At 52.7% G+C, this 23,579-nt stretch overlaps 1 protein-coding gene across 2 annotated transcripts in view; it reads left to right on the top strand.

Moving 5' to 3' along the window:
- The first annotated feature begins 272 nt into the window (after positions 1–272).
- Positions 273–23,579, top strand: part of Smad6 (SMAD family member 6) — a 72,906-nt gene continuing 49,599 nt past the window's right edge. The window contains exons 1-3 of one of the 2 annotated variants that reach the window (XM_052711726.1): positions 273–1,225; positions 8,871–8,927; positions 13,642–13,719. In XM_052711726.1, coding sequence (XP_052567686.1) covers positions 400–1,225; positions 8,871–8,927; positions 13,642–13,719 — 961 coding nt within the window. In that variant the 5' untranslated portion in view covers positions 273–399. The remainder of the gene's footprint in view (positions 1,226–8,870; positions 8,928–13,641; positions 13,720–23,579) is intronic. The other variant, XM_052711733.1, reaches the window with a different exon arrangement.

The following is a 23,579-nucleotide window of genomic DNA, read 5'->3' as shown; positions in this document are numbered from 1 at the left end:
CGCAAGCGCTTTGTGCTCGTGTACCAACCGCGCAACTTTTGAAGGCTCGCCGGCCCATGCGGGGTGTTTCTAGCATCGCTTCGCCCGCGACTCCCCTAAGGCTCCAGAGCGGCTGGAGTTGAGCAGTCCCGGCCCACCGCGGTCCATGTAGCCCGCTGGTCCCGCGCGGACTGCGGCTCGGCGCGCGCGTGTTCCCGGCCCGGCCCGGCGCGAGCTCCCTCATGTTGCAGCCCTGCGGTGCCCCTTCGACGACAGGCTGTGCGCGGTCTGCACGGCGCCCCGCTGCAGAGCTTCATGTGGGGCTGCGGCCCGCGCAGCCGGCGCCTCGTTGAGGGAACGGACCCCCGGTAACCGGAGACCGCCTCCCCTCCCACCACCCCAGGCGCCAAAGGATATCGTATGTTCAGGTCTAAACGCTCGGGGCTGGTGCGGCGACTTTGGCGAAGTCGTGTGGTCCCTGATCGGGAGGAAGGCGGCGGCGGCGGCGGCGGCGGTGGTGGCGACGAGGATGGGAGCCTGGGCAGCCGAGCTGAGCCTGCCCCGCGGGCACGAGAGGGCGGAGGCTGCGGCCGCTCTGAAGTCCGCTCGGTAGCCCCGCGGCGGCCCCGGGACGCGGTGGGACCGCGAGGCGCCCCGATCGCGGGCAGGCGCCGGCGCACGGGGGGCCCCCCGAGGCCGGTGTCGGAGCCAGGGGTCGGAGCTGAGGGCTCCCTGCTGGATGTGGCGGAGCCTGGAGGCCCGGGCTGGCTGCCTGAGAGTGACTGCGAGACGGTGACTTGCTGTCTTTTCTCCGAGCGGGACGCTGCGGGTGCGCCTCGGGACGCCGGCGATCCCCCAGCCGGGCAGTCCCCGGAGCCAGAGGAGGGTGGCGGGCCTCGGAGTCGAGAAGCCCGCTCGAGGCTGCTGCTTCTGGAGCAAGAGCTCAAGACGGTCACGTACTCGCTGCTCAAGAGGCTCAAGGAGCGTTCGCTGGACACGCTGCTGGAGGCGGTGGAGTCCCGCGGCGGCGTGCCGGGCGCCTGCGTGCTGGTGCCGCGCGCGGACCTCCGCCTGGGCGGCCAGCCCGCGCCACCGCAGCTGCTGCTCGGCCGCCTCTTTCGCTGGCCGGACCTGCAGCACGCAGTGGAGCTGAAACCCTTGTGCGGCTGCCACAGCTTCGCCGCCGCCCCCGACGGGCCCACGGTGTGTTGCAACCCCTACCACTTCAGCCGGCTCTGCGGGCCAGGTGAGCGCGCGCGCACGGGGTCGCCTCGACCTATGCCTTTATCTTCTTATCCTTTTCTGTGGCCACCTCTTTGTGGATGCTCTCGGGATACTCCCCGGTACTGGGAGCCTGCAGTGGGTTGAGGAAAGCTGAGGGGTAGGTGTTTCAAACGGTAACTTTACTTGTAGCGCCAGCGAATTTAGAAAGGGGCACGTTCGGGTTTCTGTATGCAGCTTCTGGGACTTAAAGTAGATTTCAGCTTTGTGAAACGGGATAGCAAGCCATGAAGAGGCCAAAGGAGTAGACGACATCTCCCTTTTGGGGGTTTCACCCCAGTCGGTAATCAGCTTCTAGCATTTGTGTGTATATTCCTGTACACCAGCTGTGTGCTTTTCTGCATATTCCTATACACCCCAGGTCGGTATGGCTGTGAAACTGTTTGCAGGCAACTCGTGCCCAGCGTCAAAAGTGTGTGCAAAATGTTCCACTTGTCCCTTTCTATGCTCTGAGCCCAGATTTCTGCAGGGCAATCTCTCGTTTCCAGCATCCTTTGGGCGTGGAATGCCAGGCTCCTCCATCATCATGGCTCTTAATTCTTGCCTTCAGCTTACCTCTAGAGTTGAGGGTCCTAGGGCACCTGAGAGTCAGAGGCTGCCAGCTCTTTTGTTACTAGCCTCTTTGTTCTCTTGGGATCTTCCGCACACACCCTACCAGCCTTGCTTACCTAGGCAGGCTCAGGTGCAGGAGCAGAGGTGAGGATAGATGAAGGCCCCTCATGGGCCCGGAGCTCACACACACACACACACACACACACACACACACACACACACACACACACGTTTTCTGTACCACAGGAAACACTCACCATAGGTGTAGGGGAATACATTCAAGGCATTGGAGGCTTTGCAGGGGAGAATTGGACAGGTAGTTCCAGACTTGTTGGCTCTGGTCAGTTCTTAGGTCTCCTGACTCAGTGTGGTAAGAGAACATGGACTCAGGAAGCTTGGCTTCTCCCTGTGTGTAGACGAGGGCCTAGTGGGATGAAGAGAAGAAAGTTTTCTCCCTTTACTGTGGTTCCTGATGTGCCTCCCTCGTGGTCAGTCTCTCCAGGCTCGAGGTAGACTTTGGGTAGTCCCTGGCTTTCTGTGCCTGGAGGCTGACAGCTGCTTCCCCTGGAGGAAACTGCAGCCTCGTCTCTGGGGAGGAGGACCCTATTGCCTCCTCTCTTTTTTTTTTCCTAGTAGGAGATGGATGGTGGGGCCCACGACACTCTTCCATAGGGCCCTAGTGGATTTTTTTTTCCTGTGACCAAGTCACAGTACTAACAAGTTGGTTGAGCATTTACTCTGTACCAGGTACTGAATGTGTATATGTGGTGTGCGTGTGTAAGAGAGAGAGAGAGAGAGAGAGAGAGAGAGAGAGAGAGAGAGAGAGAGAGAGATGGATTCATGCTGTCAAGAAATCCTCCTGGGAGGTGGGAAGAAGTGAGAAGGAGGTAAGGGGGTGGGGCTAGGTCAGTGGTCTGAGCCACGGAGGGCTGTGGGTGTGTCTGTAACTGGATCACCTCTGGGAGTGCCGCGCCTTTAACCTGGAGCAGCCTCCGAGGAGGGGGTGGGCCTAAAGAGGGCTTACTCAGGTGGGTGGACCGGATAAGGAGGAGCAAAAAGCTGGAGGCCTTAGGACCGGACCCCACTCAGTTCCTGCTCTTTGCACTCAGAATTGGCCCTGCGTGGCCAGGGAGAAGTTGAGCGGGACCTGATGAACTATAGAATCTGGACCTAGGCTCTGTCCAGACAGTGACCTTGGATGAGTGTGTATGTGTGGGAGGGCTCTAGAGACATTTCAATTCTACTGAGTATTAGAACTTAATTCCCTGCTTCCCTCAAGAGGCCCTTCCCCCTGGGGGTTGGGGAAAGGCATGCACTACAAATCTATTCCCGGCCTCTTCTGGCCACGAACCTAGGAGGGCCCTAGTCGGCCAGCTGGGGGCACCTCTGAGGACTGTGGTTGTGGGAAAGAAGCAAGAGTTTCCAGTATGCCCGGTTGACCCTCTTGCCTTCTCTGGGAGTGGGGACTGGGGAAGCCCTTTGCTGTGCACTCCGCCCCCGGGGCTGGCCGCCAGCCTGGCTCCTCGAAATGGGCGGGCACATAGCTGGGGTTCAGCCGAGCGCGTCCTGATAAGGAGACCGCTCCTCCCAACTTTCCAGCTCAGGGAAAAGAGCTGGGGCATGGGGCAAGCAGGCAGGCAGGCAGGCAGACAGACAGACAGACTGTCTGATCGCGCACACAACGAGAGCAAAGTGCATGGGAACACCCAGCATCAGTCAGTCTTTCGTGCATAGCCTCCACCCCCGAGGACTCCCGGTGTCAAGACATGTGGGAAGTACGGTCCCCTTCTTTTCTGAGCCTGGCTTCCTCTCATCTGTAAAGTTCTGGGTTGGCCTGAACAACTGAAGAGGTGACAGGTTCCAGGCCCCATGGGCTTTGTCTTAGAAACTGGTGTCCTGAACACCAGGCTCCGTGCGGGACAGAGTCTGGAGGCCTGTGGGAGCGATCTTTCCTGGGCCTTTCTGGTTAGGACTAAAGGCGGCGCTGAGCTTAGTGGGTTGCCTATGTGGACGGAAATGTGGAGAAATACTTTAATCACAGCTCTGACCTGTTTATAGAGTTCCTTTCTCCTGCAAGTATCCATTAACTCTGGAATGAATCCCCTGCTCTTTGCTTCCCTACTTTTTTTTTTTTCTGTAATTATATTCAGTAAATTACTATTATCCAAATTGTGCCCGGGAAAGAGAGAGAGAGAACTTCTAAAGGGCTGGAGGAGGCTGCTTAGGAAAACACAGGGTTCCCAGGCCAGGCCTGGAGGAATTAGAATGGGCTAGAAAGTTTTTCCTTTTTATTTGGCCTGGCATTATCCCTTTGAAATGAGATCAATTTCAAGTTGGGCTTCCCGGGCCCCGCCCCGCCCCCTCGCGGCCCCTCGGCCTGTCTGTCTGCTCCCCGCTCCTCTCTTGGAGGTGAGGAAGCCGTGATAATGCCCAGTTTGCCTCTTGCTGGCGCCAGCCGGCTGCGCTGTTTATCTGGCTGCTGGGGGAATCTGGGCAGTTAGGCTCCTTGGCCTTAAAGCGCCAGGAGCTCCTTTTCTGGCCTCCCGATGATCCTCAGGCTTGGGGTTGGAGCCTTTAGGTCCTGAGGGAAGAAGAAACGGGTACCCAGGAGGCCCCCTCCCCGCCCGCCCACCCGCCAGCCCGCCTGTCACCACCCCTGGGGAGGGAGAGAAGTCGGAGGCCCAGGCAAACACGTGGATCTTGTCCTACAGCGAAGAAGAGCCGTCCTGCAAAGATGGCTGGGAAGTGATGGAAACTCCGGCCAGGCTCAGAGAGAGGCTGTGAACTTTGTTCTGGCCTCACATGGAGGTCTGGATCGCAGAAGGCTAGGGTAGCCCCTGAGGGCTGACCAGAGAGGGGCTGGACTGGGCTGATTGATGGATGCTGTTGGCTCCTGACTGACTACTCAGCCTTTGGAGGAAGTTGGGGGATTCTTTTAGTCCATGCCTAGGGCTGGAGGTCTGAGGGGCTTGGAGTTTCTGAGGTCTTTCTCTTTTTCTCTCAGAGGATCCTGCAGAGACTGAAAGTGTTCTGTTAGAGTTTACAGTGTGTAAATTACTTCCACATCAACATAACTCTTAACAAGAGCTAGGATAGAATCTTCTAGAAAGTGGATGGAGAGCTAGGGGTCAACTTGAAGATTCTCTTCTGATCCTATGTCTTAACCCAGTGGAGGGCTCGCCTAACCTGCCTGAGTTAAGTGTCCTGTGGTTCCATTTTCTTAAATCCTGGAGGCTGTATGGGAGGGGAGTGGGAACATGACGGGTAAGAATTACTGGTATTGTTCCCAGCACATCATTCATAACAGCAAAATGTGGAACCGACCCAGATGTCCATTAGCTGGTGGATGGATAAACAAAGTGTGGTGCAGCCACACAATGGAATATCATCCAGCCATAAAGAAGGGTGAAGTGCTCATCCTTGCCAAGGCCTGGATGAACCTGGAGAATGTTGTGCTGAGTGAAGGAAACAGACACAAAAGGCTCTGTAGCGTATGATTTCATGGACATGAAACTTTCCAAATAGGCAAATCCGTAGAGACAAAAGTAGATTAGTGGTTGCCTGGGGTTTGGGGTTGGAATATAGGAAGTGGTTGCTAATGAGGACAGGCTTTCTTTTTGTGGTGGTGAAAATGTCCTATAATTAATTAGATCATGGCGATGGTCACACAACTCTTGGAATGTACCCCAAACAACTAAATTGTGTACTTTAAAGGGGTGAATCTTGTGATCTGTGAGTTTCTCCCCCCTCCCCTAAGATTGCCTGGTGTTGGTCTCCAACAGCAATTCAAGGGCTTGTGTGGCTGCCTTCCAGCATGGCCTTGGGCGGGTCCTTTACTGGCTAGATATCAGGTGCCCCATCGATTAAAAAAAGGAGTTGAGAGCTTTTGTTGGTGGTGCGTGCCTGGAATCCCAGTGCTCAGGAGGCAGAGGCAGGAAGATGCATGATGCCTTTGAGGCTAGCTTGAGCTATGTGCTGAGACCCTGTTTTAGAGCCAAAATAAATGAAAGTTAAATTAAAAAAGAGTTGTTTGGTGAAGCCCCAACCCCTTTGACCTCTGACATGCTAGAGCTCTGTATTCTAGGCTGGTGACTATAAGCTTCTTTTTACTTTCTAGAAGGATCTGTGGTTAGATGAAGTCCCTCCTAGAAGCTTAGCTGGTCTTTCCCTGGCTGCATGTCTGCACTTCTGGCTTGTCTGTTTTCTGTCTGTCTCACTGATGATGTTAGGAGCCTCTACCTCAGGTGTGACTGTGGGTAGTGGGTGCTTCGGAAGGAGGAACGTCGTTAGTACTTTAAAATCTCTGTAAGAGACAGTGGGGCTGGCCAGGGATATGCCTGTAATATGATCAGGAGGCAGAGACAAGAGGTTTAGTAGTTCAGGGTCATCCTTGGTTATATACTGAAATTCAGGGCCAACCTGGGCTATATGAAACACTCTTTCAAAAAACTCAGAGAAAGGTAGGGTGGAGAAGGCTGGGATTGGTTAACCGTTGTATGTCACACTCTAGCTACCACCTCTGTTGCTGGAGACAGGTGTGGGGGCAGATGTCTAGCTGTGTCCTGGGTTTCAGGGGCTGTAAAAGAGGGTGTGTACCAGACATGGTTCTGGTTCTGGCTCCACAGCCAGTTCCCCAGGGAGTCACTTCCACTCACCAGGCCTCAAGTCTCCTCCGTGCCGTGGGAACCCAGGCTCAGTCCCCTCTCCCTCAGAGCCCCAGGCCTTTCCATGCTGGGCCACTGGACCTCTCTTAGGTTTGGCCTCTGGGCTGAGGACGAATGCAAGTAGCTCTTACTAAAAGTGTATAGTCTTCCTCCCTGTGTCCTGTTTGAGGTCACTGGTAGGTACCTTTGGCTCTCCAATCCTTCCTCCCATTCTTTTGTCTTTGCCTGGAAACATGAGTCAACACTGGGTGCAGAGGGGCCCTTTGGAACAATGAGGCTGAAGTCAAGCCTGGGTGCAAATCTCAGCTCTGCCGGGATGGTCTTGGGTGGCAGGAGGCAATCAGTTTCCTCATCTGCAAGATGGGAATGTGGATACCATCTTAGGTATTTTATTTTATTTTTTTTATTTTTATTTATTTATTTTTTTTTTTGGTTTTTTGAGACAGGGTTTCTCTGTGTAGCTTTGCGCCTTTCCTGGGACTCACTTGGTAGTCCAGGCTGGCCTCGAACTCACAGAGATCCGCCTGGCTCTGCCTCCCGAGTGCTGGGATTAAAGGCGTGCGCCACCACCGCCCGGCCAGGTATTTTATTTTTTATCTCTGAGAAAAGATTAAATTGAAGCAGGTGTCCGACGAGCGTGATTAACCTTCGTGTTCTCGAGGGCTATAAGAATGAGAGATGGGGCTGGATAGTTGGCTCAGCAGCTGAGCACTGGCTGTTCTTCCAGAGGACCCCGGTTCAAGTCCCAGCACCCACATGGCAGCTCACAAGTGTCTGTAACTCTAGTTCCAGGACTTGTGACACCCTCACACAGACATACATGCAGACAGAATACCAATGCACATATGAATAAATAAATCTAAAAAAAAAAAAACCCCAAAAAACAATTAGAGACAATAGAGAGACTTCAAAGCACCTGGCACAGAGTGAATGTTCAGATCCCTTCAGTGTCTTTGCCCTATTTGACCTCTCCTGTGACCCCTGTCCACAGAGCGTCCCTGCTCTAGACTCAGAGCCTTGACTCTGAGGAAGCCACTTCTGGCTGCAGAGGACAGGTTGGCAGGAGAGGGAGGCCTCCTTTGGGTGTCTGAAACGCACATAACTAATGCTCCTCTAACTAATGGTGCCTTATTATAATTGCGAAAACACTCATTACCCCCGTGTCGTTCCTGATACCCACCTAATAATAGTTATTACCCCTTTATTACTGTGGAGTCTGCTTTAGCTTGCGATCTGATGGGGTTCAGTTTCATTTACGGAAAATGGAGGGTCATTTCATTCACCCAGATTGTTACTTAGTTTAGCAAATTGTTACTTCCCGGTAAAGCAAGAGCCGAAGAAATTCCTCTGAAGGCAAAGTGTATGTTTTGAAGGAGGAGTATTTTCGGCAAATGAAAGGCGGCCGGAAGGAAAACATAGACAATCAGGAATCGAGAATCTGAGCCGGAAAGCTGGGACCCACCTCTGGCCTTTCTTTACCAAAACACGAGAGACTGATGCCAGAGTCTGGAAGTAACTGGCTTAGAATGTGAAGGCATCCAGGGTCCCAGCAGCCACCCAGGAATGGTGGTTCTAATGTGGATTAAATACTTTTTAAAATTTATTATTGCTGTCATGTATGTCGTGGGGGGGGTGCAGACATGGCATGAAACACATGTGAAGGCCAGAAGATGACTTGAGGCCGTCTCTTCTCCCTTCCACCAGGTGGGTTCTGGGGATCAAACTCGGGTCCTTAATCTTGGCCGCAAGCTTCTTTACATGCTGAGCCATCTCACCAGCCCCCTCCCCGCCCTTTTTTCCTCCCAACCACGTTTCCATGTGTGGCCCTTCTGAACTCTGATTTGGCTTGTTGAACTTAGCAAATAAAAATTTAGGATGCCCATTCAGTTTTCATTTCACACAAGCAACACAAAATTTCAGCATAAGTATATCCCAGATATCATAAGGCCTGTGCTTATACTCAGAGACCATACTCGGTGTTTAGCCCAAATGCAAACAGAACTGAGCCTCCTTGTATATCATCTGGCAGCCCGAGCACGGACTTCTGCCTTGTGTTTTTCTAGTTGTGATGATAATAAAGGTGCTGTTTATGGGAGTGTGACCAAGAGCTGTGCTAAGCATTTTGCATATGCTATCTTTTGCCCTCCTGGCAAAACCAAGAGGTCTATGATTATCACCCCTGTTTTATAGTTGAGGAAATCATCTTAGCAAGGCGAGGGAACTCTCTGGAACTCCCAAAGCATCGGTGGCATAAGTAGGGGCTGAGCCCCAGGGAGCCGTAGAGATGGTGGGCGACATGGAAAACATCCTGGGGTCAGAGGTTATTATTTGCGGAAACTAATAGTTAAAAGCACGTGGAACACCAGGTGTGACATGCTGTATCCTGTCTTCCAGAATCACCGCCACCCCCCTATTCTCGGCTGTCTCCTCGTGACCAGTACAAGCCACTGGGTAAGTGTGCCCTCCCCTGGAGGGGTGGGCTGAATTGGGTGCGTTCAAACGGGGTGAAGTTTTACAAACACTCCCACGTTGGGCTGCTGCGGAGAGACTATTTACATCTTCAAATTCCAGGCTTCTCGTTAACCTCTCCATGACCTTTAAACATGGGCCTGTGGGAGATGAATGGGTTCTGACTTCAGCTGCTCTTTGGAGGTGGGTTGGAATTTCTGGGTCTCTTTCCCTTCCTTCCTCCCCCAGCCTTGAGTTACTGTCCACCAGTGTGTTAATTGGGAGTGTGACAGGCAGATAGGGCATGGAGTCTTTGTTGAGCTGTATCTGTCCTTGTCTCCTACCTGGACAGGTCGCCAGGTGGCTTGGCTGTCTCCGAGGGAACTTAGTGGAGTGGGTGTGTCATTTCAGATAAGTCCTATGCAATGGCAAGATGGATTTTCTCTACAACCTTGGGGCTAAGTGTCAGCTCATTATCTGGGGTGCACACATACAATTTTGAAAGCAGATGAGGGCCTAAAGAGATGGCTCATGGGTTGAGAGCAATTTGCTGCTCTTGCAGAGGATCTGGGTTCAGTTCCCAGCTCCTACTCTAGGTGGTTCCCAACTGCCTGTATCTCCAGCTCCAGGGAATCCAGTGCCCTCTTCTGGCCTCTAAGGGCACTTGCTTGCACGTGATGCATGTGCATACACTCATGCTCGCGCGCGCACACACATACACACACACACACACACACACACACACACACACACACACACACACAATAACTAACTAACTAAATATTTAAAAGCAGAGATGCCCTAGGTCCTGGGCTCTCCTCAGTGGATTTAGAGTAGTGATGTAGTCTGCAGAGTTCCAGTAGCAGGTGAGCTGGCCTGAAGAGTTCCAACAAAGCAACTTTGTCACCAGCAGTCACTGTGAGGCCCAGGCCTCCGAAGTCCATTGGCATGGTGTGGGTGCTAGAACATTGCCAACTGACCACCAAGAATAAGTTTATGATAGAAGCATCCTCTCTGGAGTGTGTGATCTCTGGCTGGAGGGTCACCTTCAGGGTCATGGACTCAGGGGTCACCCCAGGTTCCTTCCAGCCCTTCATTCCCAGTGAGGTCAGAAATATACCCACCCCAGAGTTGCTTGAGGAGTTTGATCCGTGGCCAGTGGGGCGAGGGCTGTCCCTCAGGGGTGTGGGAGGTAGTGGCTGAGCAGTGGTCTTTGTTCCAGCTGTGTGCCCTGTGCACAGGGAGCTTTGCTTACTTCTTTAGGAACTAGAGGGGTCATGGTCTTGTGGTAGATGAGGAGGAGCCAGCTGAGGGAGGAGAGGGAGACCCTTAGCTGAGGAGCTGCAGGGCTGGGGAGCTGTAGGGCTGAGGCACCAACCCAGGGCAGCCACAGCTCAGGCCATCTTCCCCATCTCCCTGCCTCAGCATCTCCTAAGTCAACACAGTGATGGTTGTCCTAGAGAACATGCCTCTCTCCATTAGAGGAAGAAAAAGTCAAAAGTTCATAAACAATGGCAGGATTATTCTTAGAGGAACTGTCAATCAGCTTGGGGGAAAACGGACAAGCCCTAGAGAGTAACCATTTAGAAGCTAACAGGTATCCCATTATTTCACAGGTGGGACACCTGAGTCCCAGAAAGCAAGCATGACCCTTGCTGGGGCTCACAGAACTCCATCTTAGCATAAGAGATAAGAATGGCTTTTACTAATTTGCTTGATTGAGACACGATCTCCTTATAGAGTCTAGGCTGGCTTTGCTTCAAACTCTCCGTCCTCCTGCCTCAGCTTCCTGCTTGCTGGAATTACAGACATGCACTACTGCAGCTGGCTCTGTTTTTATTTTTTTAAACGATGTGGGGAAAAAAAAATAAAGTTGCAAGAACATTCCCCCAAACATGAAAGGTGCACAAAATGTAGGTGGCCCGAAAGCAAGCAGCTGGATGTTCAGTCATGCTCCTCCAGTTGCCCACAGCTGCTCCGTCTTGCTACTGTGCAGAGCTGAGCAAACGGGGCAGGTTGTGAGGCTCTCGTGGTTGAAGGTGCTTACTCTCTATAGAAAAAGGTGATGGCCTCGGGTACTGCTGGCTGTTGCTGGAGGTGCGTGTTGAACTGGGGGCTCCAGATCCTACCAGGATCTCTCCAGGGCTTAAGGTGGTGTTAGAGGCTGGGGGAGATCTGGGAGAGATTTCTTTCTATAGCAGCCACCCCAGGAAGGCTGCCTTTCATGACCTCAGTGGAAAGTCTAGATCTGTGGGCTCGGCAAGGGTGACAGGTACTCAGTACGGAGTAGCTCCAAAAGGTAGACGCCACTTGCCCTTCCTAGTCCTTTGGAAAACTTCTGGGTGCTACCTATATAGATGTAGCAGTTAGTACCCGGTACCCACATCAGGTAGCTCAAAATTGTCTGTAATTCCAGATCCAGGGTACACACACCTACATGGAGACACACACACCTACACATAAATAAAAATAATACAAGTAAATTTTTAAAGAAGTAATAGGACCCAGCTTTGGGCTGGTGCCGCTCCTTCAGATGAGAAGTGGTGTCGAGGCTCCAGGCATTCCGCACTGCGGACAGTGGGTGTTAAGTGCTAACTCCAGGTGGGGAAGAAAGTTCAGTCAGTAGAGTGCTGGGACATAAGTTCAGTCCCACCACGGAAGAGGCCAAGACGGCAGTTCTCCCCGGGACTCAGTGAACTAGGCCAGTGAGAGACCCTGCTCAGAGAGCAAGATGAGGAACGGCACCCAAAGCTGACTTCTGTGTGTCTACACACACGTACAGTGTGCACCTACAAACGTGCAAACACACAAACACACACACACACACACACACACACACACACACTATAGAATTTTAAATCTTTATCATTGAAAGGTTTTTTTTTGAAGATTTTCTTGTGTCTTTATTTTTAGTACTGTTACCAGCAGATATTTTTGTATGCCTTGAGAAATAGTGCAATATTTAAAAAAGGAAATAATTATTTCCTTTACCTTGAATTATTTCCTTTTCTTTCTTTCTTGCTTTCTTTCTTTCTTCCTTTCTTTTCTTTCTTCCTTCCTTCCTTCCTTCCTTCCTTCCTTCCTTCCTCCTTCCTTCCTTCCTCCTTCCTTCCTTCCTTCCTTCCTTCCTTCCTTCCTTCCTTCCTTTCTTCCTTTCTTTCTTTTTTTTTTTTTTCGAGACAGGGTTCCTCTGTGTAGTTTTGATTCCTGTCCTGGATCTCACTCTGTAGACCAGGCTGGCCTCGAACTCACAGAGATCCGCCTGGGTCTGCCTCCCGAGTGCTGGGATAAAGGTGTGTGGCACCACTGCCCGGAGAATTATTTCTTTTTACACACACACACACACACACACACACACACACACACACACACACACACAACTAGTTCATGTCTGTGCCTCCCTGATCACGAGACCAGGAATCAAAATAAAACCCAGCATCTGGCAAGTGGGAAATGGAAAAAAAAAAAAAAAAGAAAGAAAAAAAAAAGCCAAATTGGTTAATGTTTCATCTTTCCTGCTCTTCAAGCTATGTGGTAAAAGGGGGGGAAATTCCTGCAAGATGAAATGGAATTCTAGCCAACTAGAGCCTAAGCTGAGGGAATTGTCCCAGGAATTCCCAGCCCCTGGTGGCTGCTGGGCCAGCTGGGACTAGCCCAGCCAGATCTGGTTTGTGTTGGGTGACCAGAAGATTAAAAGGTTTCAGGTCTCCTGGTCCATGCCTTCTCAACTCCTGGTCAGGCCTGTCCTGTACTGGGGACAAGCCCACACTGCTAATTGCAGAGGCCCAGACCTAGGGGGAAAAACTTCCCGAGTCTTCCCGCCCCCGAGAGCATCAGTTTATGAAACCAGTGGGGCAGAAAAAAGTTCCCTTTCCATCTCTGCGCACGGCACTCAGGGGATGGCCGGTGATGCATGCCATGTGAAGTACTTAATTAAGCATGAATGAGAAACCCAGCCCAAGCCCCACAGGCCGTTTTGATGTTGGGGAGTGGGAGAGGCGAGGGAGACAGCAAAAGTTAATATGAGAGCAAACACTTGGGTCGTAATTAGAGGCGTGTGGGGACAGAGGTGGCTGGTGATTTGTTACGTTTCTCCGGCTCCAGGAGGAAGAGAGGAAGGGAAGAAGGAAGGAAGGAAGCAAGAACGAACAACTTCAAGAATTTTAATGGTTGTGATTAAGTTGAGCAGCTATGAATTGTTCAGGGACTTAATTTAACCTTACCCAAACAGGCTGCAAGTTGGTGCTTGCTCAGTCCCCTGAATGTGGACTGTTTCTGTGGTCAGGGCCACCGAGGCTCTTCCAGGTGTCAGGGTCACAGCGGTCTGGATTTTTCCAGCAGGGTTCTGGGGCTAGATGGTTGGCCTGGTCTGGGGTGGTCCTGAGACTGGGTCACAGAGTGGCATTAGTAACTTGTGAGGGGTCTGTGGATTGTAGTTCAGTTGGTAGAGTGCTTGCCTGACATACATGAAGCCCTGGGTTTGATTCCCTGCACTGCATGAACCCAGCTTGGTGGTACATGCCTGTAATCTCGGCATTTAGGAGAGCAAGACAATCAGGAGTTCAAGGTCATCCTTGGCTAGGTACTGAAATAAAGGTCAGCTTGGGCTACAGGAATAAATATCTACTAAGTGGTCACCAGGGACATCTGCCCTTTGTGCATGGGAACAGGTGCCTTTCGGCCAACTGAGTTCTCTTTCTTTTCCCCCCTCGAACAGATCTGTCCGATTCCACATTGTCTTACACTGAAACCGAGGCCACCAACTCCCTCATCACTGCTCCGGGTGAATTCTCAGGTTGGCATATTTCTTCTCACTCGCGGCTGTGGGCGGTACCAGTGGGGACCGATGTGGGTGCACTGATGGAAGGATTTTGATTTCTTGTGATTTTTGTGCTCTTATCCGCCCACTCTGTGAATGGGAAGATGGCCAGTGTGTGTGTGTGCGTGCGTGCGTGCGTGCGTGCGTGCGTGCGTACGTTTGGTGTTCTTGGAGTTAAGAACTGGGTGTGGTGTTGCATGCCTCTCAGCCCAGTACTCAGGAGGTTGAGGCAGGAGGAGGTGAAGGCCAGCTTGCGCTACAAAGCTGTGTGGTTTATGTGGGTAGAAACTTGAAGGTAATGACTTGCCAGATTTTAACCTGGTGTCTCTACCGTGTCTTTCTCATTCCCATGGCTTAGACAGGCCCCTCCATCATTGTAGCCAGGGACACTTCCCTGTAACTGGAGGCCTCAAGGTGGATGGGTCACAATAAGTTGTCTTCTCTCCGTGCCCAGGGGGAGGGCCCGTGGGTAAGCACATGGGATAGCTTGGGCAGACTGGCAAGGGAGGAGTTTCCTAAAAGCTGCTGGTGTCCATGCCCCGTACTTGGCAGTGGATGGCAGGCAGGAAGCAGGGGGTAGGAACCCCAGCTTTGGTGGTATTCCTGTCTGAAATTCCCAGTTGGTGGCCCTAAGTCCCCTCACATTCAGGGGAATTCTTGTGAGAGGGTGGTTAGGGGGAACGGACAGGAGGGCCAGGGACTTGTGTGGTGAGGTCTGTGCGGCCTTCTGGGAGCAAGGTGGGTAGGGTGTGCTGTGTGGCAGCTGGGCCTGTGGCCTGGGGGCAGGGGTGGCTTGCCGGGCCTCTGCTTCTTTTCCTGACTCCACACCCAAGCTATAAAAGCAAGGTAATGAGAATGAGTGGTCACCGAGAGCCAGGCCCCACCCCAGCACCTTCCATAGTCTCACTCATAGGTTTAGGGATTCCTGTGTCCCTCAGGGCCATACAGCAGCCTTCATGGCCACAGGAACCTTGCTGCTCAAGCCTGAGCGCCTTGTTACTGTCGTCCTACTCCCCACCCCCACCCCAGTCTGAGACAGTGCAGTGCAGCCTGATGAGTTCCCTCTCTCACTTCTCATCCTCCTGGTGATTCGAACAAGGTGACACAGTCGGCCTGCTCCCAGACACCTGTCCATTTCCCTAGCCTTGAGCTCTTCCCTGTCCGTCCCCTGGTCTTCCCACAGTCCAGGAGGAAACCTCAGGAGTATGGCTGTTTTAAGAGATGGAGACAGACAGCAAGACCCTACAGTGAGCTCATGGCTGCGATGGTACAGGAGTCCAGGTCTCCTGTCTGCTCTCTGGCCCCTGGCCCCCTAATCAGGCCGCTTGGCTCTCTCCTCTTCCTATTCGGTATATTCTCTCTCCCTCAAAGACCCAGCCCAGGTAGCTGTGTGTGGTGGCACACGCCTTTAAGCCCAGCACTCAGAAGGCAGAGGCAGGCGGATGTCTGTGATATAGACCAGCCTGGTCTGTAGTTCCAGCTAGCTGGGGATACATAGTGAGATCTGTCATAAAAACAAAAACAAAAACAAACAAAACTAACCACACACACACACACCATGACAAAACAAAAACAAAAACAAAACATGTTGAAGATCCAGCCAGGTGACATGAAGTTAGACCACAAACCATTCTTTCTCATCTGTCCATGCAAGCAGAAGCCACATGCGACTCTGAAACAGGGACTCTGATTTTTTTTTTTTTTTTTTTTTTTGCATTTATGATTCTGGGTTCCTGCCAGCTCTCATGGCGGTTGTTAGCTGGGTTGCCTTGGTGTGGATTGCAGGACAGATGGGCACTTGACGTCCTCTTTCCTTGTTAATCGTGGAAACTTGTGTGTGTGTGTTTCACAGTGTGTTTGCATTTGTGAGCTTCCTTGATTCCAGAGGAGGCCGGCCTGGTGCATGATTCCTGCTTAAAGGAGTAGACCTCAGCACACCTCCGCAGGTCTGCCCTCAACCTGGCCCCTGCAGAGAGCACCACCCCAGCATGTAGGGACTGTAGGCTGGACTGTGTTGGGGTGGCCTGTGCCGGGGATTTCTGCCCCGATGTCTCAGAGCTGAGTCTGTAGTACTGGGCAGTGAGGAGGCCATTGCTGGTCTTGACTGTCATGAAGAAAACGTGTCTAGTGGTTGGCATGCTGAGAGGCTGAAAGATGGGGGAAGAAAGTTTGGGGCCTCCCACATGGGAGGATGGGATGAGGTGGCGGTGGGCTTTGGGCTGGGCTCTGGACTGGGCTCCTGATGGCCTGAGTAAGCAAGTGGAACATTTTCTGTGTCCTCTTGGGCTTTGGGCTGTCACACTAAAGGAAAGACTCGGGGCAGGGGACCTTTGCAGGTGGGGAAAGGCCCCAGGAGGTAGCAGGCCTTGCTGGATAGTAGAGTCATGAGCACTTCATCCTGTGAGGATAGAGTGATGTTACACAGGAGCGAATCGAGGGATGTGAAGGCTGGGGACAGAGTGGGCACAGGGTGTGAGTCAAGCCGGTCCCAGATGGTCAGGGACCACTGGGGTGGTTACGGTGCTGGTGGTAATGTTGGTGGCCCTTGACCCTCACACTCAGATCAGTACTGGCTGTCCTTTATCTCCTTGACTCTGTTCTACCATCCAGTGAGACAGCTGGGATCCTTCCAAGTATCCCCACGGGGTCCCTTCTGGGACAGTACCCCAAAGCCCCATCAGAGACGGTCTCCTCTACACTACTTCCTCTCGCTGCTGAGTGGTCAGCCCCAGTGCCCAGATTGTACACAGGGAGGCTTGGGCAGAGCAAGTTGGCAGAGGCTTGGACAGCTTCAGTGCTAGGGCTGGGGTGAGGGCTCGCTGGCACAGGACTCATGCTTCTGTGCAGCCACTGAGCAAACCTGCCAGCCGACTGTGCCATCCTTCTGTGCTCCTGTGTCCTGAGGGCTTGGTGCCCCTGAGGGCCTGGTCTCTCTCACATCGCAGCATAGACGTCTTGCACGCAGTGATAGTCACAGCCTGGATGAACTTCCAATTTCTCTGCAACTCCTGTTCAGAGTCTCTCTGTTCTTCTTTCCTGTCCTGTGACTGAGGCCACATAAGGGAGCTGGCAGGATTGAGGGGTTAGTCACAGGCCTTGGCAGGCAAGGACCCATAAGGAACTGCAGGAAAGGGGGTGCTCCTGTAACTCTCACTTCACAGAGTGAGGTCTCTGGGGGTGCACTTGGAACTCTGGTGCTGTGGTTCCCTTGCTTCATTTGGATCTGGGGTACTGTCCCCTGGCTATCCAGAGTCCCCTTAGGTATTCCGTCTCACATGGGCTCTCAGTTGGGCTCTGTGATCTACATGGGGAAACTGAAGGTCAAAGGGCACAGGTGACCCCACCAAGGTCATTCAGGTGGGAGAGGTGGATGTGGACCATCAGCTAGATTCTGTAGACCCTCATACTCAGAGTCTTCGATGGGATTTGGGTAAAACCACTGGCCTTGAGGTCTCTTTGGGGAGTGTTCTTGGAGCTTTGGTCCATGGTTTCCCGGCTTCACTTGGGTCTGGAGTGCTGTCTCCTGGCTATCCAAAGTCCCATTAGGCATCTTCTTTACAGCACTAGCATTCCTCTCCCGTTCCCTTGACTTCACTTAATTTGAGGATGAAGTATGATGAGCTAAAGAAACTCACACCAAGGCTGTCCGGGCTGTGTGCTGGCTGTCCTGTGAACTCTAGTCACTTAATGAGATTCGAGGTGGTGAGCCTCTGAGCATTTAGGCCTGCCCAATCCCATGGTGGGAGCGCCTGGCTGGTATCTTTACCCCCACCGTCACCCTTTGGTGGATAATCAAGAGCCTATCCGATAATTGGCCCGATGTTTATTTAGTCCGACATTGTCTGTATGCCATATATGCTGCCTGTAGCGAGGACTAGGCAGTCCCTTCCGCTGGCCTTGACTGTGTGTCCTGCTGGCTTTTCAGCCTGAGCTGGATCAGTGAGGGCATACCCCTCCTTAGGAGGAGGCCATACTGCTGCAGTGGTTGGGGCTGGGCTGGATCTGGTGTGTACCTGATCAGAAGCTCCTTAGGGACCCAGGCCCTTCATTTGTACTTGCATTCTCCAAGCTAGCAGTTTGGAGACAGGCTCAGAGAGATGAAGAAACTGGCCGTGAACCACCCAGAAAGCACTGGTAGCTGGAGCTAAGTCAAAAAGTAGGTGGACCTGTGTCTTTGTCCACCTGCCTCCTGGTAGGAATGGTACCTGTCCTGTGGCCCTTGCCGCTCAGCTGGACACTGTTGGCTCACATCTTCAGGCACAGATGACAATGTCACTGTCTCTCCTTGATTGCTGGGATTACACAGGTTTTGTCTAGCATAGGCTATGTGTCTCTCTGTCCCTCAGGGCTCCACCAGCTTCAGCCAGCACACTTCTAGCCTTGCAGCAGTGGCAAGTAACAAGCAGGGGCTTCGTAACAGTTAGCTAGGTCTGGGCCGGGCAGTGGGGGCGCACGCCTTTAATCCCAGCACTCGGGAGGCAGAGCCAGGCGAATCTCTGTGAGTTCGAGGCCAGCCTGGGCTACAGAGTGAGATCCAGGACAGGCTCCAAAGCTACACAGAGAAACCCTGTCTTGAAAAGCCAAAACACACACACACACACACACACCCCAAAACAAAAAACAAAAAACAAACCAAAACAACAACAAAAAAAACCAGTTAGCTAGCTTGGGGTTCAAGTCCCTGCTCCTGATTAGTTGAGAGGGGTTGGCTGCTTAGCCACCCTGCCCCTCAGTTTTCCCACTTGTGGAATGGGGACAATAATAACATGCCCTTTAAAGAAGGTAACTGAGCCCCTGGTCAGTTACCTGTGTAGTCCTGGGCGAGATGTGTGGCTGTTAAGGGGTACCTGGCCAGGAGATGAGACCTGTATCTATTCTTCCCTCCAGGTGCCCATATCAGGTGCTGTGGGAGGAGGCAATTAGGAGCAGAAGAGGGGTACCCACGTGGGGTTTGAAAGGATGGCTGTAATTCTGTCATCATTCATTCCTTCATTTCTTCATTCATATGTGCATACACGTGTGGACTTGAGTGCCACAGTACGTGTGTGGAGATTACCTGACAACTTGCAGGAGCTGGCTCTCTCCTACTACCCCTGTGTGTCCTGGGGATCCAACTCAGTTGTCAGGCTTGGCAGCAATCACTTTTACCCCATGAGCCGTCTCACCTGCCCTGGGTCAGATTTTAGCCAACATTTTTATGTGCGGGGATATAGGACCAGCTCGGTGAGTTTCAGTAGCAGTCACACCTAGTGGCCAGGGGGGCTTGGGTGCTGCTGTCACTGAATGGTGTTCTTGGGATGAACCTTAGGGACATGGAGTGGTTTGGAGGGGAATGGAGACAGTGAGGAGGAGATGCTAGCTGAAAAGATGGTTTTCTTTCTTAGGCTTTGGAGTGAGAAGGATTGTGACACTCTGTGGGGGGCGGGGTAGTCTCATGCTTGCTCCTGGGGGCTCCCCGGATTAGAGAGGCACCTTGGGGGTGGGGTGGGGAAGTATGGCCAGTGCTGTCCCCACATGAACGGTGTCTGCTACTGACAAGCCCTGTTCCAGGGTTCCTTTAAATCTCCTTTCTCCCTGCTTTATGCTCCTCACGCTTCACGGAGGCTCCATTCTCCCAGGCTGGTTGCTGGAGGTGACAGGGCATGCAGAGTGACAGAGGTGGCTGCTGTAAAAGGACCAAGTGCCTGCTGCTGTGTGTGTGTGTGTGTGTGGTGGGGCCGGGGGTGTCTTCAGGAATATGCCGCGGAGCATCATGCGATAAGGCAGGTTGCCAGGGTGGGTTCTGAGGTTAGCTTTGCCCTTTCCTGCTGGGTGTCCCCAAGCAAGCAAGGTCCTTGCTTCCCATATCTCCGTTTGTGGTGCCACACAGGAGCCCATTGGGTCAGAGATCTCAGGCTCCATGGTGCCCCTGAACGTTGGTTCCAGCCTCTTAGGCCTTAGGAGGAGGATGGGTACAAAGCTGGCCTTTATGGCCTATGTCATCTTAGCTGCTCTTGCCCTGCTTGTCCTAATGCACAGAGGTGGCTTGAGACACAGCTACTCAGGAGGGAGAGGACTGGTGTCCTGGATGCCAGAACTCTGTTGGGAACGTGGGTGTTAGGGGAAACTTCACAGAGCGGGCATTCTGGGTTGGGTTTTGTAGGCTGACTAAGCGCTCGCTGGGAACAGACTGTAAGTGTTCTCTCAGTAAAGGGAACAGCTTGTGCAGAAACAGCTGAAGGTAGACGTGGGAGGGCTGGGAGGATGTGGAGAGACGAATCCTGAGCGGTTGTCCTGTATGTTGGAGGAGTGGTTCAGACAGCGTGGGGAGTATGGCCGCTGGGGCCAGGGAACCCGAGGCCATCCTTGGTCCTAAAGGACGTTGGCTTAGCATTAGGCTAGCCCACAGCGGGGGCTCACTTTCGTGAGCAGAGAAATCCTGAGAGTGTTCATGGAGATCAAGACAGAGCAGCCATCACACACTATTTAATGACCCTGGGAGCACAGAGCCCGGAGCCGGGCGCTTTCTCAAGTGCCATACATCTATGAGTTCATGGAATTTTCCAGCACCTCTGTGAGCAGCCACTTTATTAGCCAAATTAAAGGAAGAAATGACTGGGGCCCAGAGAGGTTGAGTTGCTTGTCTTGGTTCACTCAGCTGGAAAGCGGTAGAATTTGAGAGCTGGGAAGCTTGGCTGGTCCCACCATGGGGTCTCCCAGAAGCTAATAAGGTACTCTGTCTGCTCTCTGGAAAGTGTAGGATTCAAAGTCTTTGAGCTTCTGGGGCTTATTGGCCCTCGGGGAGCCAAGGTTCGGCATGAACAGATGTCTGTTCACTCCAGTGAGGGCACCGGTGACCAAAATAATATTTTGTCAGAGTCCAGCTTGGAGAACCGGTGAGTTTACTGGTTTACTCCCAGAACATGGGTGAAGGGTGACCCCAGAGCAACCACATCACTGCAGAGTTCCACCCCACCATGAAGGGCGATGTCACGGAAGCCTGTCACAGTCTCCTTTCTGTTAACATTTCTCTCATATACCCTAGCACCTTCCAAGAGCACACGTGGCCGGGAAAGGCAGAGGGAGTAATCTTGTGATCCTCGCCTCCCTCTCTCTGACTAAGGACTGTCACCAGCTCCTTGATCATTACTGGACCTATCACTGTGCTGTTCTGCTGAATTAGTTGCCCCGGCTACCAGGCTGAGATGGTGAAGGAGTAGTGAACACGTTGTCATATGCAACAGGGCATCTCTGCTCCTTGGCTGGTGGGGTGTAAAGGAGTGAACTGCCAGGGAAATGGTGGGAGAGCTGAGATGTGCCTGCTGGGCTGGGAGGGTATAGATGCTTTCTGCAGATGCTCTGACTCTGAGCTAGACTGGATGGTCTCACTCTCAGGACATCTTGGGACCCCTTCTTCCAGCCAGGGGGCTGGTCTGTGGCACTGTGAAAGCAACCAGTTTTCTGAGGACCTTCCAGTAGGGCAGTTAGCTACCCCCTGTCTCATTTTGGCCATGTGCACCCTTGGCCCTCCCTCACACTGTCTCTCTAGCCCATCTCTCTGGGCATCTGCACTTGAAAGTTTCTTGGTCTGAGTTGAATAGCTTTTTTTTTTTTTCTTCCGAGACAGGTTTTCTCTGTGCAGTTTTGGTCCCTGTCCTGGATCTCGTTCTGTAGCCCAGGCTGGCCTCGAACTCAAAAGAGATCCACCTGGCTCTGCCTCCCGAGGGCTGGGATTAAAGACGTGTGCCACCACCACCCGGCTAGTAGCCTTTCTTTCACACAGAAAATATCTCCTGAAGATACTTGACCAGGTGTTTTTGTATGAAACATCTTTCTTCCACGCCCCTTGGCTGCTTGTCCACTTCTTGTGGAAAGAATACGTGATATTCGTGAGCCTGTCCCCATGGCCCCCAGCCTGAGAGGGTAAAGTCTGAGGGACTGAACTCCACAGAGCAGTCCATCACCCACCCTACCCCAAGCCCTGTGTTAGAAGGCCCTACTCACCTTATGGTAGAAGTTTCTGGATTTGGATAAACAGAGGTCTCAGGTCGGAGCTGGCCTCAAAGCCAGCAGCCCAGACTTGAGGTGAATCATTGCCAACAGACTAATGACCTTTAAAAGGGGAGCGAGGGGCTGTAGATGTAGCTTAGTCGGTAGAGAGCTTGCTTAGCATGCACACAGCCCTGGGTTCAATCCCCAGTACCTCATATACTGGGCATGGTGATCACACCTGTAATGCCAGTACCTGAAAGGTGGAGGCAAGAGGGTCAGATGTTCAAGGTCATCCTTGGCTACATAATGAACTGGAGGCCAACCTGGGCTACATGAGACAGACCCTGTCTCAAAAAACCCGGCAGTGATTTTATTCTCTGAGTCATCTGGGATCAGGCGAAAGTGGACAGAGCTAGAGAAGCCAGCCATCACTGCTCGGTTGGGGTGGCGTCAGATTGGTGAGGTGGGAGGAGGAGATGGGGAAGGACTGGGTTGGCTGGGCTATGTGCAAAGAGGACTGAGAATCAAGGCATTCCACTGTTAAACCCATTTTACAGATGGAAAGGCCATGAGGTGGCGATTTGAGATGACAGGATTGCTGGGCCTCCTGAATCCCTGGCTGGGTGGTGCTACTTTTATACTTCAGAGGCCACTGGGGCTGTTTCTGTTTTCTGCTCAGTGAAAGAGAAGGTGGCGGCCAGCTCCGTGCAGAATTTGGGCAAGCCAGAGCCTTCTCCACCCTCCTCAGCTCTCAGAAGCTCAAACAACCGCAGAGTCCTGGAGGTGGTGCAGCCCTGTTCTGTGTTCCACAGCTAGACTGGAAGCCCCAGCCATCCTCCTGCCTCTGTCCCACTCAGGCTGGGGTTACACCCAACTACTTTTGTGGGTGCTGAGCCCAGAACTTTGGTCCTCACGGCTGCAGAGCAATGCTCTTACTGTCCGGTCCCCATATCTGGTTTCCCTCATTTGGCAGAGTGTGGGTGTGAGTGCTCTGTGCTGCTGCTGGGTCTAACTGCCCGCCAGTCTCATTTCCGGATGGAGTTCCGTGGGGGCGTGGGGAGGATCCGTGAGTTCCGTGCATCTAGCTCACCTTCATCACCCTTCCAGGAATCTGTGGCCCCTCGTTTGAATCTCCTACCCATGATGCAACAATAAATGTTCCTGAGCTGGCCTTACCAAAGACACGGGGACAGATTTCTCTTGGGCACATACCTGGGAGTGGAGATGCTGGCTAGCCGTTATTAGCCTGTCAGCTTTTACTACAGGCTATGGGGATTGTTTCCAAGGTCATAGCCTAGGTGTGTGTGTGTGTGTGTGTGTGTGTGTGTGTGTGTGTGTGTGTGTGTGTGTTTATGTATATTCAGGTGTGTTTGAAGGCCAGAGGGCAACCTTAGGTGTCATTCTTGAGATGCTGTCCACCTTGTTTTTTGAGACACAGTCTCTCCACTGGCCTGGAGCTTGCTAAGTAGGAAGGTTGGCTGGCCTGTGAGCCACCCACCCACCCAGCTGCCCGTCTCCGTCCACCCAGTGCTGGGAGTATAAACATATGCTACCATGCCTGGTTTTTTGTTTTGGTGTCCCCATCCCCCGCACCTCCCCCCCCCCCCCCCCCCCCCCGCCAGTCCCTTTACTGTGGGCCCTGGGGATTGAACTCAGGTCCTCATGTTCATAAGGCAAAGCACTGTACAGACAAAACCTTGGAGACAGTCTCTCACACATTCTCCCCCCATCCCCCACCCCCCGCCCCCGTCAAAGGCCACAGTGTTTCAGTTGGGGCAATTGGAGGGGAGGTTTTGCTCATTCTAAGCAGCAGAGCTGGGCCTAGGCGTGGGGTCTTTCCTCTGGGTCAGGATCCTTACCCCCAT

Source organism: Peromyscus californicus, unplaced genomic scaffold (assembly GCF_007827085.1).
Source record: "Peromyscus californicus insignis strain IS unplaced genomic scaffold, ASM782708v3 Scaffold_11__1_contigs__length_118956290, whole genome shotgun sequence".
Taxonomy (NCBI): Eukaryota; Metazoa; Chordata; class Mammalia; order Rodentia; family Cricetidae; genus Peromyscus; species Peromyscus californicus.
Note: the sequence above shows the minus strand (reverse complement) of the source record. Positions and strands in the feature narration are given on the sequence as shown.